Here is an 18,200-nt window from a genome sequence, read left to right as displayed (position 1 = left end):
TGGTTTCAGAAGCACTTTTTCGCAAAACGAGGCAAACTCCTCCACATATTTACTTCGTAAACCGTAAAAGCACTTATGAAACTATGGTTTGGTTTCTATCCAAACCCCCCTAAATAAGTCTTATAATAATTACATATGACAAGAGGTTTTATTACGAAATGACTTTAACACAAATGATTAATAAGAGTATTTTTAAAAAAATAATACTAGTAGTTATTTATTACACCAAAGGAATTTAACTAATTTTTTTCGATTGTTCGTAAATTAATTCTCTAGCTTTGCAGGCAATATCCCACAACTACTAAAAGACAATTAATTTGATACCAATCCAAGAGCACGAGCGTTAGGCCGGACGCAATTAACAGTTGAATAAAAACAGCTGTTCGTAAAATTCTCCGATGGATCAATCTCTAGTCTTCGATCCACAATGTTAGTCGGTTCGAGTGTTTGACTAGCAGTATCAGGTTATCCGCTAGTCATTTTTCTTCCTTATTTTCTTTTGGTATTCCATCTTTCTTCCTTTTTATTCGAAGAATCCGCTGACCTTTCCGGTTTCCCGGCCTCCATCGTTTCCATAAATCTAGAGAGGATTAGCGTATCTATCACCAGAATCGACGCAGGTACCTCGTAATTCTCGTGATCTTGTAGTGTTTTTTATTCTTCGGTATTTTTCTGGCTGTTCCTTAGCTCCGAACAGATGCGTCTTGTGTGATTCTTAGTTGATTTTTTTTTTTTGCAGTGTTTTTTATTCTGGGTTTTTGTGAGATCGGATGGAAGAAAGGAAGCAATCGCGTTACGTGAAACTCTCTAAAGATCAGGCGCCTCTCCAGGATATCCAGCCCGGCGAACTTAATCAGCCAATTGAGGTTCCTCAGGTTTGACTTATTCGGACTTTCTTTGAGCTCATTTGCTGTGGGGGTCTGCCCCAGATCCATTTTGTTGTTGATATCTTCCGATGGTGCTATAGGTTTTGATTCGGGTATTTATATTGAAGAATTCGACTTGACGCCTTTTTACGAATTGAAATAGTTGCCGTATGATTTAATTTTACGATTATACCTAAGGCCTACTTATTTGCTTGTTAGGTCAGAAAACCATGTTAAAGAGTGTTTTCGAGTGCGTTATATGATCTTTATTAATTAGTAAGTTCTTGAGTTGTTGGGGGAATGGCAATGTGGCTAATAAGTTTAAGCTACCGTGTTTAGAATCGTTTGCATTCCTCTTATATGGGGAAGCCGGTTGATTTTGAGGCCGGGATAAAGCAATGACTGACCGATCCCCACAACCTTCTGATAAAATTTATTTTGTTAATAAGATCAAGGGTGGCATTTACCACATTAGAGACTGCTTGTTCTAAAAGGCTCTATCAAGATGGAGAAATTAGTGGAAAGGAAGTGAACAATTGACTTTGCCATATTTGTACGTGTTTAAGTACGGAAAGTTTTGGGATATCGTTGTATTATAACTTTATAACTGGAAACCCTGCATATTTATAGAATTGACAATTCAACCCTGGTATAATCACACACTTTTAAAACTTGGCTCTTATAGTTGGAGATGGTAATACCTGCCTTGTCTAAGAAGGACGCTTCTTTAAATCGTAGCCACTGCAGAAGACAAATGAAGAAAAGTTATACTTGGAAAAAAAAAAAAAAAAAGAAGAAGCTGGGATGTGATAATTATGTCTCTTTACTACCTAATTCTTTTTTGTATATGACATTTTTAGGTTTAAAGTATCATGTCTCTTTTATCATTCGCTCCTAACCTGAATTTGTCTCATTGGCATTGGAGAAAAGCAGAAATTAATGTTCTAAGTTAATTTCTGTGAGATTGTTTAAAAGTTTGAAGTTGCTAAGTTCATAGATCTGGGTATGTAGAGTGATACAGATATTGGTGTTATTTTCAGCTTTCACTTGGTATTGATCAATGATTGGGTAAATTACGTTTTCATGGGATATTTTATACTCATTCAAAATAAATAAAGTTCAAGGAATAGTTTTCATGTGTGAGACAACGCAATATTAAACCTTCAGACAAATGTTGCATGTTCTTAATAATGACCAACAAATATATGATAATTTGTTTCTTTCTCCCAACTTTTCAGTTGGCTGTTCGCAAATGCAGTGAATGTGGACAGGAGCTCCCCGAAAGCTACTCACCTCCTGCAGATGAACCTTGGACAACGGGGATCTTTGGATGTGCTGAAGATAGAGAAAGTTGTAAGTTAATATTGTAGGGCCTATAAGGGCTGGCTAGCTGACAGCTGTAATCAATAACTTAAAGCATGTCGATATTATCAATTTTTGGTTGGTGAGAATTGTTTTTGACCTTTTTGGTTAGTGAGATTAAACATTTAGAAGAATTGAACACTTTCAGACTTAATGGTAGTTGCATGTTATCAGCTAGATCACTATGACTAGGAGCAAGCTCTGTTATCTGTGTTGCTTGAAATAATACATGAAATATGTCTTTTGAGATTGGCAATTTTATTGCGATTCTCTTCAATATACTTTACTTACTAAATGCTGTTGGGATTTATGCTTCAGTTTTAGTGCATGGTTATAGTGCTTTGATTCAACATGGAATTTATTGTTTCTGGACGCTGATCCTTCATTGCAGGCTTAACAGGACTGTTTTGTCCTTGCGTATTATTTGGGCGCAATGTGGAAAGCTTGAGGGACGACACTCCTTGGAATAAGCCATGCGTTTGTCACGCTATTTTTGTTGAAGGTGGCATTGCTCTAGCAGCAGCGACTGCAATTTTTCATGGTATTGAACCTGGGACAGCATTTCTCATCGGCGAGGGTTTACTTTTTACTTGGTGGATGTGCGGGATTTACACTGGTCTAGTTCGGCAATCCCTACAGAAGAAATATCACCTAAAGGTACATGTTCTACTTCATCTTCCATCAAGCAAAGCATTTAATCCATATGCTGCTTCTGCTTAATCTCCCAGACAACGTTCACATTAGCGTATGGGTTTAGGGCCTTCTTGGCTGTAGGGTTGATGAGGATCTCAAGGAGGCATCAGTTTTTTTCCCAATTGACTTTCATTTTTTTCTTCCCAAGAATGAAAATCTTGTTCTGTTATTGATTTTGCCTACATATATATACTTTTATTGTAGAACTCGCCTTGCGACCCATGTTGTGTCCACTGCTGCTTGCACTGGTGTGCCTTATGTCAGGAGCACAGGGAGATGAATGTACGTCTCACCGATGTTGCTGTGCCGATGACTGTGGTGAACCCGCCTCCAGTTCAACAGATGAGGTCCACAGACGATGACAAGGAAAATTCAGAAGCAACTTCCGCTGACAAAAACAATGAGCATACCCATTTGGAAATGCAGCCTATTTAGGACATACCATTTGTTTATAGTCTAAAGAATAGCATGCTTGTATGAAATTTTACATCATAGAGAAACCCCTTTCCCCTGAGATTCAGTTGTTGCTCTGGACATGTTGATTACTTGCACAGAATTCCTTTGAGAGCCATATTTTTCTTTCTTATCTGCCTGATTGAGCTGTTGATCCTAACTTTTCTATCTCTGTTTATTAATGAATCTTTTTTTGAGCGCCATCAAGGCATTGATGTATTTTGCACCACTTGGTTGAAATGGTGAGAAAGTTGGATGAAAAATTATACAAGGAAGCGACACTTTGGCTGCGTGGGGTCGATGCATTACAACGATTTATTTATTTATTTTTTAATTATACAAAAAGATATGTGATATCTATTACTACCTCCTGTCCTTAATATAGGATCTTGTTTAATTTTTATTTTGGTCTTAAATATAAGACTCTAATTCACTTTGTCCCTAATATTTATGTATTTTTTTTCAAGATAGTCTTTGTAACAATAATAGTTCTAGCCAATACACTTGATTAGTAAGAATATTTTAGGAAAGACATCACCTATTTATGACAAATAGCAAACTTAACTTCTTTCTTTAATCTCCTCAAATTAGTTAACTAGCTCTTATAATTAGGATTGGAGGTAGTACGTTTTATCATTATTATTTACAAAGAATTATACTTTATTATAATTTTCTATCGGTACAAGAAAAACTTTTTTATTCATATATTTAATGTTCCACTCTGAGTGTGAAATCACTCCTGCAGAATTTATAATTTATAAAATTGATGAATAAAGATTCCCAAAAATTAAAGTCTTCATAAAACTTACAAAAATAAGATATTCTAAGTGCTTTTAAAATTATATTTTCTCGATATTAATTTAAAATTATAATTTCTATATGTTTGAAAGTTGCAATTTTGTCTTGGTAATGCTGTGAGAATATTTTTAACCAATCTTATATACTCTTAATTTATATTCTCAAGATCTCTGACATATAGACTTAATTCATTTATCCGAGACTAAATATTTCGACAAAAAAAGTACTAGAATTATTTTTCCAATGCTAATATATATATTTTGAGAAAATATAAAAACATTTGTATAATTATATATATTCTTTGTAAAAGATCAAACGATATTAAAGTAAGAGGAACCTTTCAGTTATATTGCACAAGAGGAAAAAGAACAAAAGCAAGAAGATAAAAAAGAAGAGAGAGCTAACATCTACAAGTTCACAAGAGATCAAAGAAGACATTTGCATATTTTTGTAGTTTTATTTTTTTCGAGTGACTTTTTTGTAGTTTTATTAAAAGTAAGCAAACTTTATCACCAAAACAAAAAAAACAATCTGACTAAACGCCAAGTCGTTTCTTCCTATTGTCATTACAGTGTTGCTACCCCAGAGCCTCCCTTTCGCTGATGCAGGACCAGAGGGGATGAGGAAGACCCAACTCCGAACGGAAAACTAAAACCTCTCTGCCATGGCGCTTAAAAACCTCTGCACTGTCCTGCCTTCTCTCTCTATCTCTATCCCACACCACTTTTCACTCTTCAACCCGAAATTTTGCCAATTGGACGCAAAGCCTCCGCTTATAATTTGCGAATTTTCGAAATCACAGACACAAGCATCCCGGAAACCATCATCTTCAGATGCGCATTTCACAGACTACGGGCAGGTGGAACCAGAAGGCACCGGCGCAGCGGCTCCAACACCCGGAGAGAGGCACCTTGAACATCAGATGTCCGCTGAGGCGCTGAAACTGGTCCTCAAAGAGAACAAGAAGGAGTGGAAGAAGCAAAAGAGAGAGAAGGTTGTGATGAAAGCTTCTTTGGCGGTTGCTTGTTGTTATGGGTGTGGAGCTCCGTTGCAAACTTCGGAGATTGATGCCCCTGGTTACGTGGATTTGAAGACTTATGAATTGGTAGCTTAACCTATTATATTTTTTTTTTCTAATTTCAATGAGCGTGTTAAATGAAGCTCTCGAATTTTTGATTCTGGTTATGGCTGGGTTTAGCTGGTTTCCACCTTTCAGGACATCTGTCCTCCTATGTGTAGATTTGACTAAGCTTCTAGATGTTTTGATTTCTGATATTCCCCACTTCCCGGGTACACGGGGTCTAATGGTCTTACTGAACATAATTTCAGTTTTTCACATGGAACGGAATCAAATTTGACTCATGCATTATTAAATAGATGAGATGAATCTTATATTTTGACGGGTGTTTAACTGTGATGCCACTTCTCACTAGACCAAGTGAATTTCAAATTCTTCGATGGTAAAACTCAGATTAAGTCCATTTTGGAGCTGAACTTTAAAAATCAGTTTGAAAGTTGGAACCTGCCTTCACTGGTTTCATGCAGCGGCTTTTGTTGCATTTGTCAAATACTGATTGATGGATGTTCTGTGTGGCTGAATGAGAATGGTCGGGCTTGAATTCCATAAACTTTAATGTATATTTGAAATGAGTAATTGTTAATGAGAGTATGAATGACATTTTTTTGGCAAAACACATCCAAGTAAGAACGAGACTGAGAAAGAGAAAAATGCAATGAAGAATTTATTTTAAAATAGTTTCTTGAAAATAATATTTAGTCTTCGAAGTTGTTGCATTCACTTTTTCCATTTTTTTCAATCACAACCTTTTGGTTTATGTTACACTTTTGTGTGGTCAATGTATGCATGGTAAGTGATGCAAAGTGAATTGTTATCTCAAGTTTGGCTTAAAATGACTTTCATAGCCGAAGTTTTGCTTTTATGCTTTCAATCTATGTGGAAAATAAAGATGTCAAGGATGAAGTTGACTTTTAGTTGTAGGGCCTGCATAGAGTTTACTTGCTGAATGCGTGTTAATTGTGCAGAAGAAGAAACATCACCAGCTTAAAACCATTCTATGTGGGCGGTGCCGACTTTTGTCTCATGGACAGATGATAACTGCTGTTGGTGGACATGGAGGATATGCTGGTGGTAAACAATTTATTATGGCTGAAGAGCTTCGAGAAAAATTGTCTCATCTACGCCATGAGAAAGCCTTAATTGTTAAATTGGTAAATCTAACTTTTGCTTTATCTGGTTTTAATTAATGTTCTTTACTACTTGTAAAGTATAACAACAGCGTCCTTTATTGAGGTACAGTTATGTAGTTCTGCAGTCTTTTTCTCAATATAATTTGTTACTTTTAAATTATCTTTTCTGTCCAATTAATGATAATAGCTGGAAGTGATAAAACTTCTTGATCTAATTTGTTGAAGAAATTACTTCTAGGTTGATATTGTTGACTTCAATGGCAGTTTTTTGTCTCGGGTGCGTGATCTTGCTGGTGCCAATCCAATAATACTGGTGGTGACTAAGGTAACTATCATATCCACGTGGCTGATTTTGTTTATATGGACACATAGATCGTAAAATTGTAACTGTATATTTTGTTTGTAGATTGATCTCCTGCCGAGAGATACTGATCTTAATTGTATTGGGGATTGGGTTGTAGAAGCTGTCACCAAAAAAGGGCTAAAGTAAGTTTCATTTTATTATTAATATTCTCCATGATAAATTATAAACTTTGAATTAATTAATTTGTGTTCTTTTGATTGACTGTAATATCATTACATGAATTCAGTTGAAAATGTTATTAAGTGTCACTTGAAATAAGTTTTATTCTTGTTGTAATGGGAGAAGTTAATTGGAGGAGTTTAACTATTTTTTGCAGTGTTCTCAGTGTTCATCTCACCAGTTCTAAATCATTAGTTGGAATAGCTGGAGTGGTATCAGAAATCCAGAAAGAAAAGAAGGTACCTTTGACCTGATAACATTAGTTAGACAAACCGAGTGGCCCTTTCAGAAAATCTGATGAGATGCAACCATTCAATTTTATATTGAAGATGACATAAATTATGTGTTTTGAAAAACGTGGTAGATGTTTTATGCTGTGGTGTGGATTGCCAAATGTTATGTTATGTTATTTATATTAACTGTGTCACATTTTTCATCATAATCTGAAATGCCTTCATTTATGTGATATGTAATATGTTTTATAAGGCATCATGCTTCCCTTTTAGTTACTATGTATTGCCTGATGTGAAAAATTGATATTCTGACGCTTGAAATTTTCTTGCACGATTTTTTTTTTTGGGGGGGGGGGGGTGTGGTGTTTGATGGATAATGTCCAAAATTCCTATCCTGATTATCATAAATTTCCAATCCATGCAAAGATGATGCATTCCAAAATCCTAACATTCACATATGCCATCATCTATATTCATGAAAATGGGAACTGTTAACTTTGACTTTTTCTTATCTTTTTCTCTAATGAAATTCTATATATTTTAATTTTTGCAGGGACGTGATGTGTACATACTGGTAAGCCTCTGAATTGGAAGCTTCACATGTTTTACGAAGGTTGTTATTGTAGCACGACATGATGTTCCTATGCAAAATCGTGTATATGGGATTTGGAAATTGATCTTTTGATTCATCTTCTTGAACCTTTTTTTCCTCTCCTATAGAGCTAGTAACAATTATTTGGGATTAGAAATATTGAAGTATCTCTTTACTGGCTTCTGATCAATATGTATATTTCAAACTTCAAATAAAGTTTGTTTGATCATGCCTTAAGATTTGAATAACAAATTTTTCTACAAACATGATATTCGCATAACTGTATGAGCGCATAGTTTCTTGTTTGCATTCAATTATTATCCACACTATGCATATGCATATCTGTTTATCTTCTATTTGTTGAGTTGTGGGCTCAACTGTACAAAATATGCAGCAATTGAACCTGGTACCTTAAAATGCTGAATTTGAGGAGATAAGCTTAGCAGGAAAATTTAAAAATGCCACTCTAGCATGATTATTTTCACTGATTTATCATAAAGTCTTTTATTACCCTGGGGATAATGTATCGAGGTCCTTTTATTTTTGTACATTTGCTTTTGGTTTATTACCCTGACTTCACTGAAATTCTATTTATTTATTTATCTATTTTTTTCACACTTCTTATAGGGGTCAGCTAATGTTGGGAAATCTGCATTCATTAACGCTTTACTGAGTAAGTTAGTTATACTTCCGTGCATCATAAATACTAGCATTGAATTTATTCATTATCTAGCAATTTGGTTGTTTATCTATAGCATGATTCAAAATTTTCTCTGAATAAATGATATTTTTTCATGCTTCTTTTTGCCAGTTGTTTTGTAAATTTAGATGCTTTTTTCATTACGTAAGCCCATGTTATTTAATATTAATATTTGCTCACTGTTTGCATTGTGGTAAAGACATTCACTTTCCTCTGAAATACTGAGGCCACCAGCCTTAGCCTTGTTCACGTGGTTACTTACAGGTTGCAAACCTTGTATATCAGATAACCCAGAAGAGGATTATGTTATAAGTACAATAGGCTTTCTTCAATACGTCATTTTGTGTGGTTCAAGCAGGTTTCTGTTGAAATTATTGCCGAGAGATACATTGACTTATGCGCACACATATTGAATTAGTTTTATTTGCTCATCATTTTAGAAATCCAAGTTCTCATGTTTCTCTATTGTGACATATTTGATGTCAGAAGTAATGGCAATAAAAGATCCAGTTGCTGCAGCTGCACAGAAGTACAAACCAATACAATCTGCTGTCCCTGGAACTACCCTGGGGCCAATTAAAATTAACGCCTTTCTAGGAGAGGGGGTACGTCATTCATTTTAATTTTGTATATTGTATGTCACATGATTGTTTAATATTTGAATTTTTCATGATTCTATTTCTCAATGCATGCAGAATCTATATGACACTCCTGGAGTTCATCTCCACCATAGGCAAACTGCGGTTGTTCATTCTGAAGATCTTCCCTGTCTTGCTCCTCGAAGCCGACTGAGGGGTCTATCTTTCCCGGTATGTATGTATCACAATTGTTCAAGATGTAATGTCAATAGCATACGCTAACTTTGCTCCTCATTGTTATTGTCAGAATTCTCAGGTATTCAAGGACGACGCAGGCGCAGATCATTCCAAATCAAATGGCTTAAATGGATTTTCAATATTTTGGGGAGGGCTGGTCAGAATTGATGTCTTGAAGGTTCTTACTTTGTACCTCTATTTATTTTCCTCGGATGCTGTGGGGAAACTTATCAATAATGTGCTGGGTTTTTTCTTGTCTCGTTAATTTCCTTCATCTTGATATTTTCAGGCTCTGCCCGAAACATGTTTGACGTTTTATGGGCCCAAGGGCCTTCAGATTCATATTGTGCCCACGGAGAATGCAGATGAGTTTTACCAGGTATTGTCACCCACGCTCATTGAGACATTATTGTTTCTTAAATCTGCCCATCTTGTCTAACTTGCTAAATATTTTATGGGTTACACTTTTCTTGTGATTACGAACTGAGTGATGAAGTTGAACTTGTCTCTACAGTTCTAGTAACCAATGGATAAATCAAGCTGTTTCAGTTTTCTTTTTAAATAACGTTATAGTTGGACCATAATTCCTGAATAAAAGATGCGTGTACATGCTACTTGTTGGTATCAAATGTGAGTTAGCAATTGCATTTTATTAGCACTACTGTCATCACTGTGTTGCATTTAAGATGGTGAAATTTCCATTTTGTTATGTCCATATATAGTTGAAAATATGTAGATTCTCTGTTTTCCTCTTGCTGTCCTATTCTGCTGGCAAATCAGTTTTGCTTCTGTTGTCTTTGGGCTGCTATTAGGCGCAAGACTTCTCTTCCCTCTGTAAACATGAAATGTTCGTTTTGTGCTGCTTTTATGTTATTGTGATGTTTCTCGAGTTCCCACCCATGTTTTGAGAGGGTCTTGCTTTACCTTCTCAGAAAGAAGTTGGAGTTCTGCTGACCCCACCAACTGGATCACTAAAGGCTGAGAACTGGAGAGGACTTGAATCAGAACGTAATTTGCAAATAAAATTTGAAGATGCGGAGAGGTATCACTCTATCACTTTCTCACCTAGTTCCATTGCGGTTGCTTTCAACACATCAGGCCTGTTTGGATTGTTAACTAGAATGGACAAGAAAGTATAATTAAAAAAGGCAATTTGTGGATAAGGAATATATGTCTTTCATGTCCTTGAATAAAAATGTGTATTAAAAAAGACTTTTATTGTTGAGTATAGGAAAGATATAATGGAAAGGGTGGGGGTTTTCACCGTAGAAGCGAATTTCTTTTCTATGTTCTTGCCAAACGTAGGGCAATTCTATTTGGGCAAATTGCTCATATTTATGGATAAACAGGCATAAAAAAGTGAAATTTCTCAATTATTCTTTGGGAGCAGGCCCGCTTGTGATGTAGCTATATCTGGTCTGGGATGGTTTGCTGTTGAACCAGTTGGCAGATCACACAGAATCTCAGAAACAATATCTGCAGAAACTTCTGGGGAATTGCATTTAGCAGTGCATGTTCCCAAACCTGTTGAGATTTTTGTGAGACCACCATTACCAGCTGGCAAGTTTGGAGCGGAGTGGCATCAATATAGGGAATTAACAGAAAAGGAAGAGGAAACCAGACCAAAATGGTTCTTTTGAATATGCTGTGTCTTCTGCCCTATGCAAATCTTATGTATGATTATTATTTGATTTAATTGTAATTAAATTTTGTTGCTATATTGTGGTTACATGATCCCAAAATAGCTTACCGTGTATAAGCCGTGTGGTAATGGTGAGGGGTGTGGGCAGTCGTTCTCCAGGGGAAAAAAATATTTTAAAAAAAAAAAATCATTGTAAAAGGATAAAAGGAAGAGCAGGAAAATATGTGTGCGTGCGTGAGTGTGTGTGTTGGGGGAGGGGGGTTTGAAGTACACAAATCTTTTTGGTGTACCCAATATTTTAATTTTTTTAATAGTACAATTTCACCCTTAATTTTTTAAAATTGGTGCAATCCTACCCAATGCCAGCGGATCTCTAGATGCCTGTGAACACGTTGGCGTTTTAATATAAAAAAAAAAAATTCACATCACATAAGTAATTTAATTTAAAAAAAAAAAAGAGAAGAAACGTGGCTTTTTCACTCAGAAGGAAACCTGTGGCATTTTCACGTGTGAAGTGCTCCTTTTTTTGTGTGCCACTTTTCTACATATTATTTCATGAATCACGATTGAGACCGAGCGGGCTTAAGTGCTTAAACGGTAATTAGATAATTATTTAGAAATATTTTAGCAAATAACAACAATTTGAAGGGGTTATTGGAAATGATTGACGCTTGCTGGCCCAAAAAAAAAAATCCACTCTTTTTTTCTTGTGAGGTGAAAGTGTATCTTTGGTCATTTAACTTTGTGTTGATTTTTTTAGTTTTTATAAAGTATTTTTAGTTTTTTAATTTTAATATTATTAGTTTCATTAACATAAATGTCAACCAATTTTGAATGTTTGAAAAACACTCATAAATATGGACATATTAAATTTATTTTTTTAAACATAATAATGATTGGTATAAAAAATTATCATTTAAAATTAAGGCTAACGTGGTTTGGAAGAATCTTTTCCTTCAATTTTGGGCCTGACCAAAATATTCCAAAAAAAAAAAAGAGAGAAACAAATGCATGCTCAGTACTGTGTGTTAGTTAATGTTCGTTATTTGCACGAAGTAGAAAACCACCCCTCAGAAAAAAAAGGACACGTCGCTTGGCAGTTACAGTTAGTTTTTGTTTCAAAATCCTGAATTCAAAACCATATATATGTCCAAAAACTGCCTCCTTCTTCACCGATTAATGAACAAGTGAACCAACGTTGCTGCCTTCTTCTTCATCTTTTCTGAAACTCAAATTACCAAAACAATCATATTAACATGGCTTTCACTTCTCGTTTCCAAGATTCTCTTACCAGAACTGCACTTCGAGCCTACCTCGCTGAGTTCATCTCCACTTTCTTCTATGTCTTCGCTGTGATCGGCTCCGGCATGTCTTCCAGTGAGATTCTGTCTTTCTCCTTTCTTTCTTGTCTTATGTTGATTAAGAAAACATGGGACACCGCAGATATTTTGTTGTCTGCGACTTTTTATTATACTTGTCATTATATATAGACATATATGTCTGTCACAAAAACAGTGCAGATTCCTTAACATGATCATCATCTTCAACACCTTAGACTTTGACCGATCCGTACGGTTTTCTGGGTCGTCCTTCATCATGAAAATGAAGCAGTAAAGTGAAAGAGAAAGAAAATCAAGAGATCTCATTCTTATATATAAGTACACAAGTAGCTGTATCAAATCATCGAGTCTCTTTCTTGAACTAGTGGTTTCCTCATCAACAACTTGAAATTGAATGGGTAATATATATAATAATGGCAGGGAAGATGAAGGGAGAAGCAGCAACAGAGGCAGCGAATCTGGTGGTGGCAGCCATAGCCAATAGCTTTGCATTGTCCTCTGTGGTGTTCATGGCGTGGGACGTGTCAGGAGGACATGTGAACCCAGCAGTGACCTTCGCAAGGGTGGTTGGAGGCCATATGAACCTATCAACTGCTCTCTTTTATTGGATTTCTCAGATGATTGCTTCTGTCATGGCCTGCCTTCTTCTTAAGATAACCTTCGTTGGAATGGTATTTAATTACTTCATTCCCCTTTTGTTTTCATAATTTAGACAGGCTTGCCTAAAGACGAAGAGAAACTTACAGAGATCTCTATTGAGTTTGGGGAATTACAAAATCTTCTTTTTTCTTTTTGAGAAAAAGAGAATTTATTACATGAATTTTTTCTGCAGAGTTGCTTTCAAATTGCACATACTTTTATGGGACGTTTATGTAACTTTAATAAATTTAATAAATTCACCGGAAGTCTGCATAATTTAATAATCTTGTTCGGGGGCAGATATGTGTGATTTTTTCCAAGAAAATAAAAAGGCATGTCTGTTAAGTTCTGAAAATTCTTTAGATATTTAGCATTATTTTGAAAATAAAAATGAAGGTTAATTCTATCTTGCCAGATTTCAAGGACACTTTATATTGATTTGATTTTAAAAAACAACAAAATTTTTATAACTTTAATTTGCCCTTCTTTTTTTGCATGTCTGGTTTTGTGCAGCATGTGCCAACGTACACAATAGCACCACAAATGACAGGGTTTGGGGCATCAATAGTGGAAGGTGTCCTTACATTTGCGTTAGTTTACACTGTGTATGCTGCTAGGGACCCTAGGCGTAGCGGTCAACTGGGGCCCACAGGTGCCCTAGCCATCGGCCTGATCGTCGGAGCCAATGTCCTAGCTGCCGGTCCCTTCTCCGGCGGGTCAATGAACCCTGCTTGCGCCTTCGGCTCAGCCACCATTGCTGGAACCTTCAAGAACCAAGCAGTGTACTGGGTTGGACCCCTAATTGGTGCCGCCGTTGCTGCTCTCGTTTATGACTGTGTAGGGTATCCCTCTCAGAATGCCGATTCATTTGTAGAAGCAGATAGGGTTTGAAGTCAAAGTAATATCAAGCTTAAGACTTATTTATATTATTCCTAGTCAGATTATTATTTTGCTGCTAGATTTTATAGCGAGTGTGAGTGGCTGATGTACACCTATTTAAAGACTTGTAGGAGAAACATTTATTTAGTGCAAGGTTTCACAATTTCATGATTTGATATGTTTTGATAAATATATAAAAATTTTTCTTTAAATAATTGTTCATTAGGAACTAATCTGCAATAGCACCAGAAATATATCTAAGTAATTGCTGCCGCAAAATAAAGAGACAATCACACTATATTATTCCCATGCTTACCAAATACACTCGTACGGACTCTCATGACTTGAGCTTTATACATATTTGACCTCACAAGTACACATCAAGTGAATAAGACAACAAGAAACAAAGTCATCGTATCTCTTTTGTTCTGGTAAAACCAACAGAAGAAAGTACAAAAAGTTTTCCAAGAATGGACTGTCCCAGATGCTAAGCAGCCTCACTTGTATCAAGCTCCTCATTGGAGAAAACTTCAAGCAATATGCAAGTTTAGAGCAGCCCGCAAGATTTAGGACTTCCAACGAGTTCAGACAAAACATGGAATTAGGGATACTGACAAGATTGATGCAACCTTTCAAGTTCAAGAATCTGAGCTTTGGAAGTTTAGCAACAGATGGATCAAGTTGCAACAATCCAGTACATCCTTCGAGCTCTAGCCTCTCAAGATTTGGAACCCCACCAAAATCTGGCGTCTTGGTCAAAGTTTTGGAGCCACTTAGATTCAGTTTTCTCAAAGCAGGGAGCATCTGTGAATGGAGAATATATAGTACTTTTTGTATTAAAACAAGACACTTGGGGGATATTTAACAACAGGTAAAAGGTATCTATATTTGTTTGGGAGTTTGATTGAATAATTTCTAGTAATTTAAATATCTAAGAACTGAAAGAAGAACATGAACATACCATTCTGCCCTTCCATACTTCTGTCATGCTGCTTTCAGGCATAATCAGTTGAACAAGTGTGTCAGATTGAAAACCCGACGGTAAAGAAGTGAAAGGATATTGATGCCATGAAACATATCGCAACTTGCTTGAAAGATTATTGAGGGTTCCAGAAAATTCCACATTACGGAATATCAGCAATCTAAGGTTGATCATATGTGATAAACCATCAACCCTCAATGAAGCCATTTTTGGCTCTTCCAAATCCAAGGCTATAGCTTCAACACCTTCCACCATCTAGGATTATAAATGCATTTATATATAGAGATGCTGAAATGTCAGATTATTACTTTAACTTCTCATTTGTAATGTAATGCTAAAAAGGGCCATCAAAACTTACCCATGTGTATCTCTGTCTCTCACTAACAGATTCGATGTTATCTGGCTGAGCTTCAACATTTTTCATCACCTGGGAGAGTAAACGCATTTGTACACAAAAATAATGACATGTTAGATTATTGTTTTAGCTTTTCATATTGTAATATGCTAAAAAGTGGTGTCAAAACTTACCGTGTTTCTTTTCTTCTCCATAACAGATTTAATGTCACCATAAAGGTATAATCGGCTTTGTTGATACGGATATTGTCGTCGAATAATATCTCGCCCCATTGCTTGCAACATACTATGCATTTGTATCCTCTCATTTGCAATTGTGATGACTGATTTCTGAATAAGAATTTCTATATCAACAGAGCAATCGATGCAATCATGTAAAATTTCCTTCACACAGTTAATGTCCTTCCCGACAAAGAAACATGCTATGTCCAAAAACATTTCCTTACTCATGTGATCAAGTTCGTCAAAACTTTTTCTAAGCACCCTTATGATCTCATAGGGAGGAATAATTTCTTCCCTATCCAGCAAACTTCTCCATTCTGCAATGCCTTTTCCAAAAAAGGATGAACCCAATATTTCAATTGCTAATGGAAGGCCATTAGCATATTCCAACACCCTATCTATCATCTCTCTGAATTCACCAATAGGATATCCCCCTTGAAAAGCTTGAGAGCAAAGTAGTTCGAAACCTTCCTCCTTGGACAAAAGTTTAGGTCTATAAATGGTTTTAACCTCATATTTTTGAAGGACTTGTTCGTCTCTAGTTGTTATAATGATTCTACTCCCCCCGCCAAAACAATTGGATTTTTGAACTAAGTTCAACTCTTGTAGATGTTGTACAACATCGACACCATCAAGAACTATAAGAAACTTGTGCTTTCTTAACCTTTTGCATCGTAAGAACTCTTTGTCTAGAAAATCCTTCATCTCTGAATTCTCTGTCATCAAATGTCTATGCAGAAGTTCTTGTAGAGTTATGTCACCGTGCTTTAAACGTCCACTTAGATTGGGAAGGAAACAAAAGGCATCAAAAAAGTGAAAGATCTTAAGATATAAAACAGTAGCAATAGAAGATTTCCCCAATCCGCTCATACCACAAATGCCAACAACTCGAACTTCATCATCTGCATTCAAATCCAAAAGCTTTTCCACTTCTTCCACTTGAGATTGCATCCCAACAAATCCGAAGAAGTCATAAAATAGTTTATCTATTTTAGACTTGACTTCTTTAACAATTTTTGGAATAACCTGTAACCCTGAGCTGAAAAAGAGAAAGTGGAACGCCAAATCAATCAAATTTGTTTCCTCTTAAAGATCCTCTGCTATTATTGGTGTGTGGCTTTTATCAGGACAACTTAGAAGTGACATCTAAATTTTTTAAATAGATATATATACACAAATTATATAATATCCATATTGCATCTGGAGTTGAGGTCTGCTAGTACAACAGCTTGTTGTTTTGGCCAAAAGTATGCATGTCTGAGATATAAATATATATATATAGAGAGAGAGAGAGAGAGAGAGAAGAGAGAGTAAAATTACGCACTCATTCCGCACTTGCCAGACAGGGGCCACTAGTTCGATAACCTTCCTCTCCCATTGGGTTATCTCAAATGAATCTTGTGTGCATGCTTGTTGAATATGTTGAGCAAAGGATTTTGGATCCACATCGTAATAAACTGCTATAAACCTATCTGAGTTACTCCGGCGGCCAGAGACACGGCACCCTTGTTTCAGAGCTTCCCTCCATCTGTTCACCTTGTATATGTTTGCTTTGCACATTTCTTGTCGTTCAGCATCGACAGCGTACAATGGATGCGCACTGTAAAAAACCGGTGATGATAAGACCTCACACTGAGGTACAATGTGATAACTAATGATGCGCCCAGCAACCTGTGACCGTTCCTTTAAACACCAGCATGAAGAAGCGTAGTTCTTGGAGAAGACAACAATCAAAATCCAGGACTCATCAATTGCTTGAAGAAGGTGATGTGGAAGATTGGAGTCTGGATTTTCATGCTTCTTATCGTCTCCGAAGATTCTGAAGCCTTCTGCTTTAAGAGCAGCCGAAAGGCTATGCATGAATTTACGAGTGTCTTCATCACCTCTAAAGCTGATATATACATGACTCGGTTTCAACGATGATGGGCTGCTCTCCAAATACTCCATGGGATAGAAATCCTTATCATCACCCTGTAACTAGTCAACAATAGAAGCAACAAGCAAGTTATAACAATGATGAATGCGCCGCTAATGTTCTTGTAGCCCAGTGGCAAGAGAGATTTTTGTGAGTTAAAAGTCGTTGGCTTGTAACCTCATGACTTTAACGTATGCCCATTTAATTAAAAATAATATGGGCCACCACAAGTAATCTCAATTAATTTAGCTCTCATTTTTTTAATTTTAAATCCGTAAAGTCTTTCGGCAGAATCTGTCCAAGCCATTTTTTCATTGGATCACATGAAGGTGTTTGCATTGCGAAATTACGCTGGGTCACCGCCTCATCATCCCCTGTATGCTTAGTCTCAATAAAGTTGACTTGCTTTGTATAGAATTAATACTACCTCCGGTCCTAATTATAAGAACTAATTGACTAATTTAAAGAATTTAAGAAAATAAATTAAGTTAAGTTAGTTATTTGTAATAAATAGGTGTTGTTTTTCTTAAAATATCCTTGCTAATCAAGTGTGTTAGTTAGAACTACCATTATTAGAAGGATTACCTTAGAAAAAAAATACATAAATATTAGAGACAAAGTGGATTGGGGTCTAATATTTAGGACCAAAATAAAAGTTAAATGAAATCTTATATTAAGGAAAGAAGGTAGTATAATTTTTGGTCCCTAAAATTTGAACATGTTTTAGTTTTGACCTCTTAAATTTCAAAATTTTTAATTCCTTGAATTTAGTCTAAGAGTGTAGTGGTGCTAAAATCTACAAAAGTGTCATAAATAACATTAAAATGGTAATGTGAACTCACTAAATGATGCATAACTAGCTCTGGTGTGAATTTAAAAAGAACAAAAAGAGAAGATCCTCAAAAAGCAACAGCGGGGATGAATTCTTAAAATACAGTGAATAGCTTCTCAAACAAATGGCTATGTTTTGAGAACCTATTCTTG

At 35.9% G+C, this 18,200-nt stretch overlaps 4 protein-coding genes across 4 annotated transcripts; 3 read left to right on the top strand and 1 right to left on the bottom strand.

Moving 5' to 3' along the window:
* The first annotated feature begins 363 nt into the window (after window positions 1–363).
* On the top strand, window positions 364–3,586 carry LOC114757575 (cell number regulator 6-like). The gene is made up of 6 exons (XM_028946647.1): window positions 364–464; window positions 585–620; window positions 740–875; window positions 2,105–2,219; window positions 2,620–2,885; window positions 3,126–3,586. Exons 3-6 carry the CDS (start codon window positions 771–773, stop codon window positions 3,354–3,356), a joined length of 717 nt encoding a protein of 238 aa, XP_028802480.1. The 5' UTR covers window positions 364–464; window positions 585–620; window positions 740–770; the 3' UTR covers window positions 3,357–3,586.
* A 1,215-nt stretch (window positions 3,587–4,801) lies between these two features.
* LOC114757586 (NO-associated protein 1, chloroplastic/mitochondrial) lies at window positions 4,802–12,208 on the top strand. The gene is made up of 14 exons (XM_028946666.1): window positions 4,802–5,277; window positions 6,216–6,401; window positions 6,619–6,705; window positions 6,787–6,866; window positions 7,061–7,142; window positions 7,690–7,710; window positions 8,356–8,401; window positions 8,915–9,033; window positions 9,124–9,237; window positions 9,314–9,421; window positions 9,533–9,622; window positions 10,176–10,285; window positions 10,634–10,917; window positions 12,167–12,208. The coding sequence occupies exons 1-13, from the start codon at window positions 4,837–4,839 to the stop codon at window positions 10,881–10,883; spliced, it is 1,734 nt and encodes a 577-aa protein (XP_028802499.1). The 5' UTR covers window positions 4,802–4,836; the 3' UTR covers window positions 10,884–10,917; window positions 12,167–12,208.
* Window positions 12,142–13,755, top strand: LOC114757553 (probable aquaporin TIP5-1). The gene is made up of 3 exons (XM_028946626.1): window positions 12,142–12,262; window positions 12,646–12,896; window positions 13,378–13,755. The coding sequence occupies exons 1-3, from the start codon at window positions 12,142–12,144 to the stop codon at window positions 13,753–13,755; spliced, it is 750 nt and encodes a 249-aa protein (XP_028802459.1).
* Window positions 13,756–15,229: 1,474 nt separating this feature from the next.
* On the bottom strand, window positions 15,230–17,018 carry LOC114757552 (TMV resistance protein N-like). Its single transcript, XM_028946625.1, has 2 exons — window positions 16,626–17,018; window positions 15,230–16,340 (listed from the first exon to the last, which is right to left on the bottom strand). The coding sequence occupies exons 1-2, from the start codon at window positions 16,859–16,861 to the stop codon at window positions 15,230–15,232; spliced, it is 1,347 nt and encodes a 448-aa protein (XP_028802458.1). The 5' UTR covers window positions 16,862–17,018.
* Window positions 17,019–18,200: the final 1,182 nt, after the last annotated feature.

This window comes from Neltuma alba, unplaced genomic scaffold, assembly GCF_004799145.2.
Source record: "Neltuma alba isolate B1F8T4 unplaced genomic scaffold, ASM479914v2 tig00010610_pilon, whole genome shotgun sequence".
Taxonomy (NCBI): domain Eukaryota; kingdom Viridiplantae; phylum Streptophyta; class Magnoliopsida; order Fabales; family Fabaceae; genus Neltuma; species Neltuma alba.
Note: the sequence above shows the minus strand (reverse complement) of the source record. Positions and strands in the feature narration are given on the sequence as shown.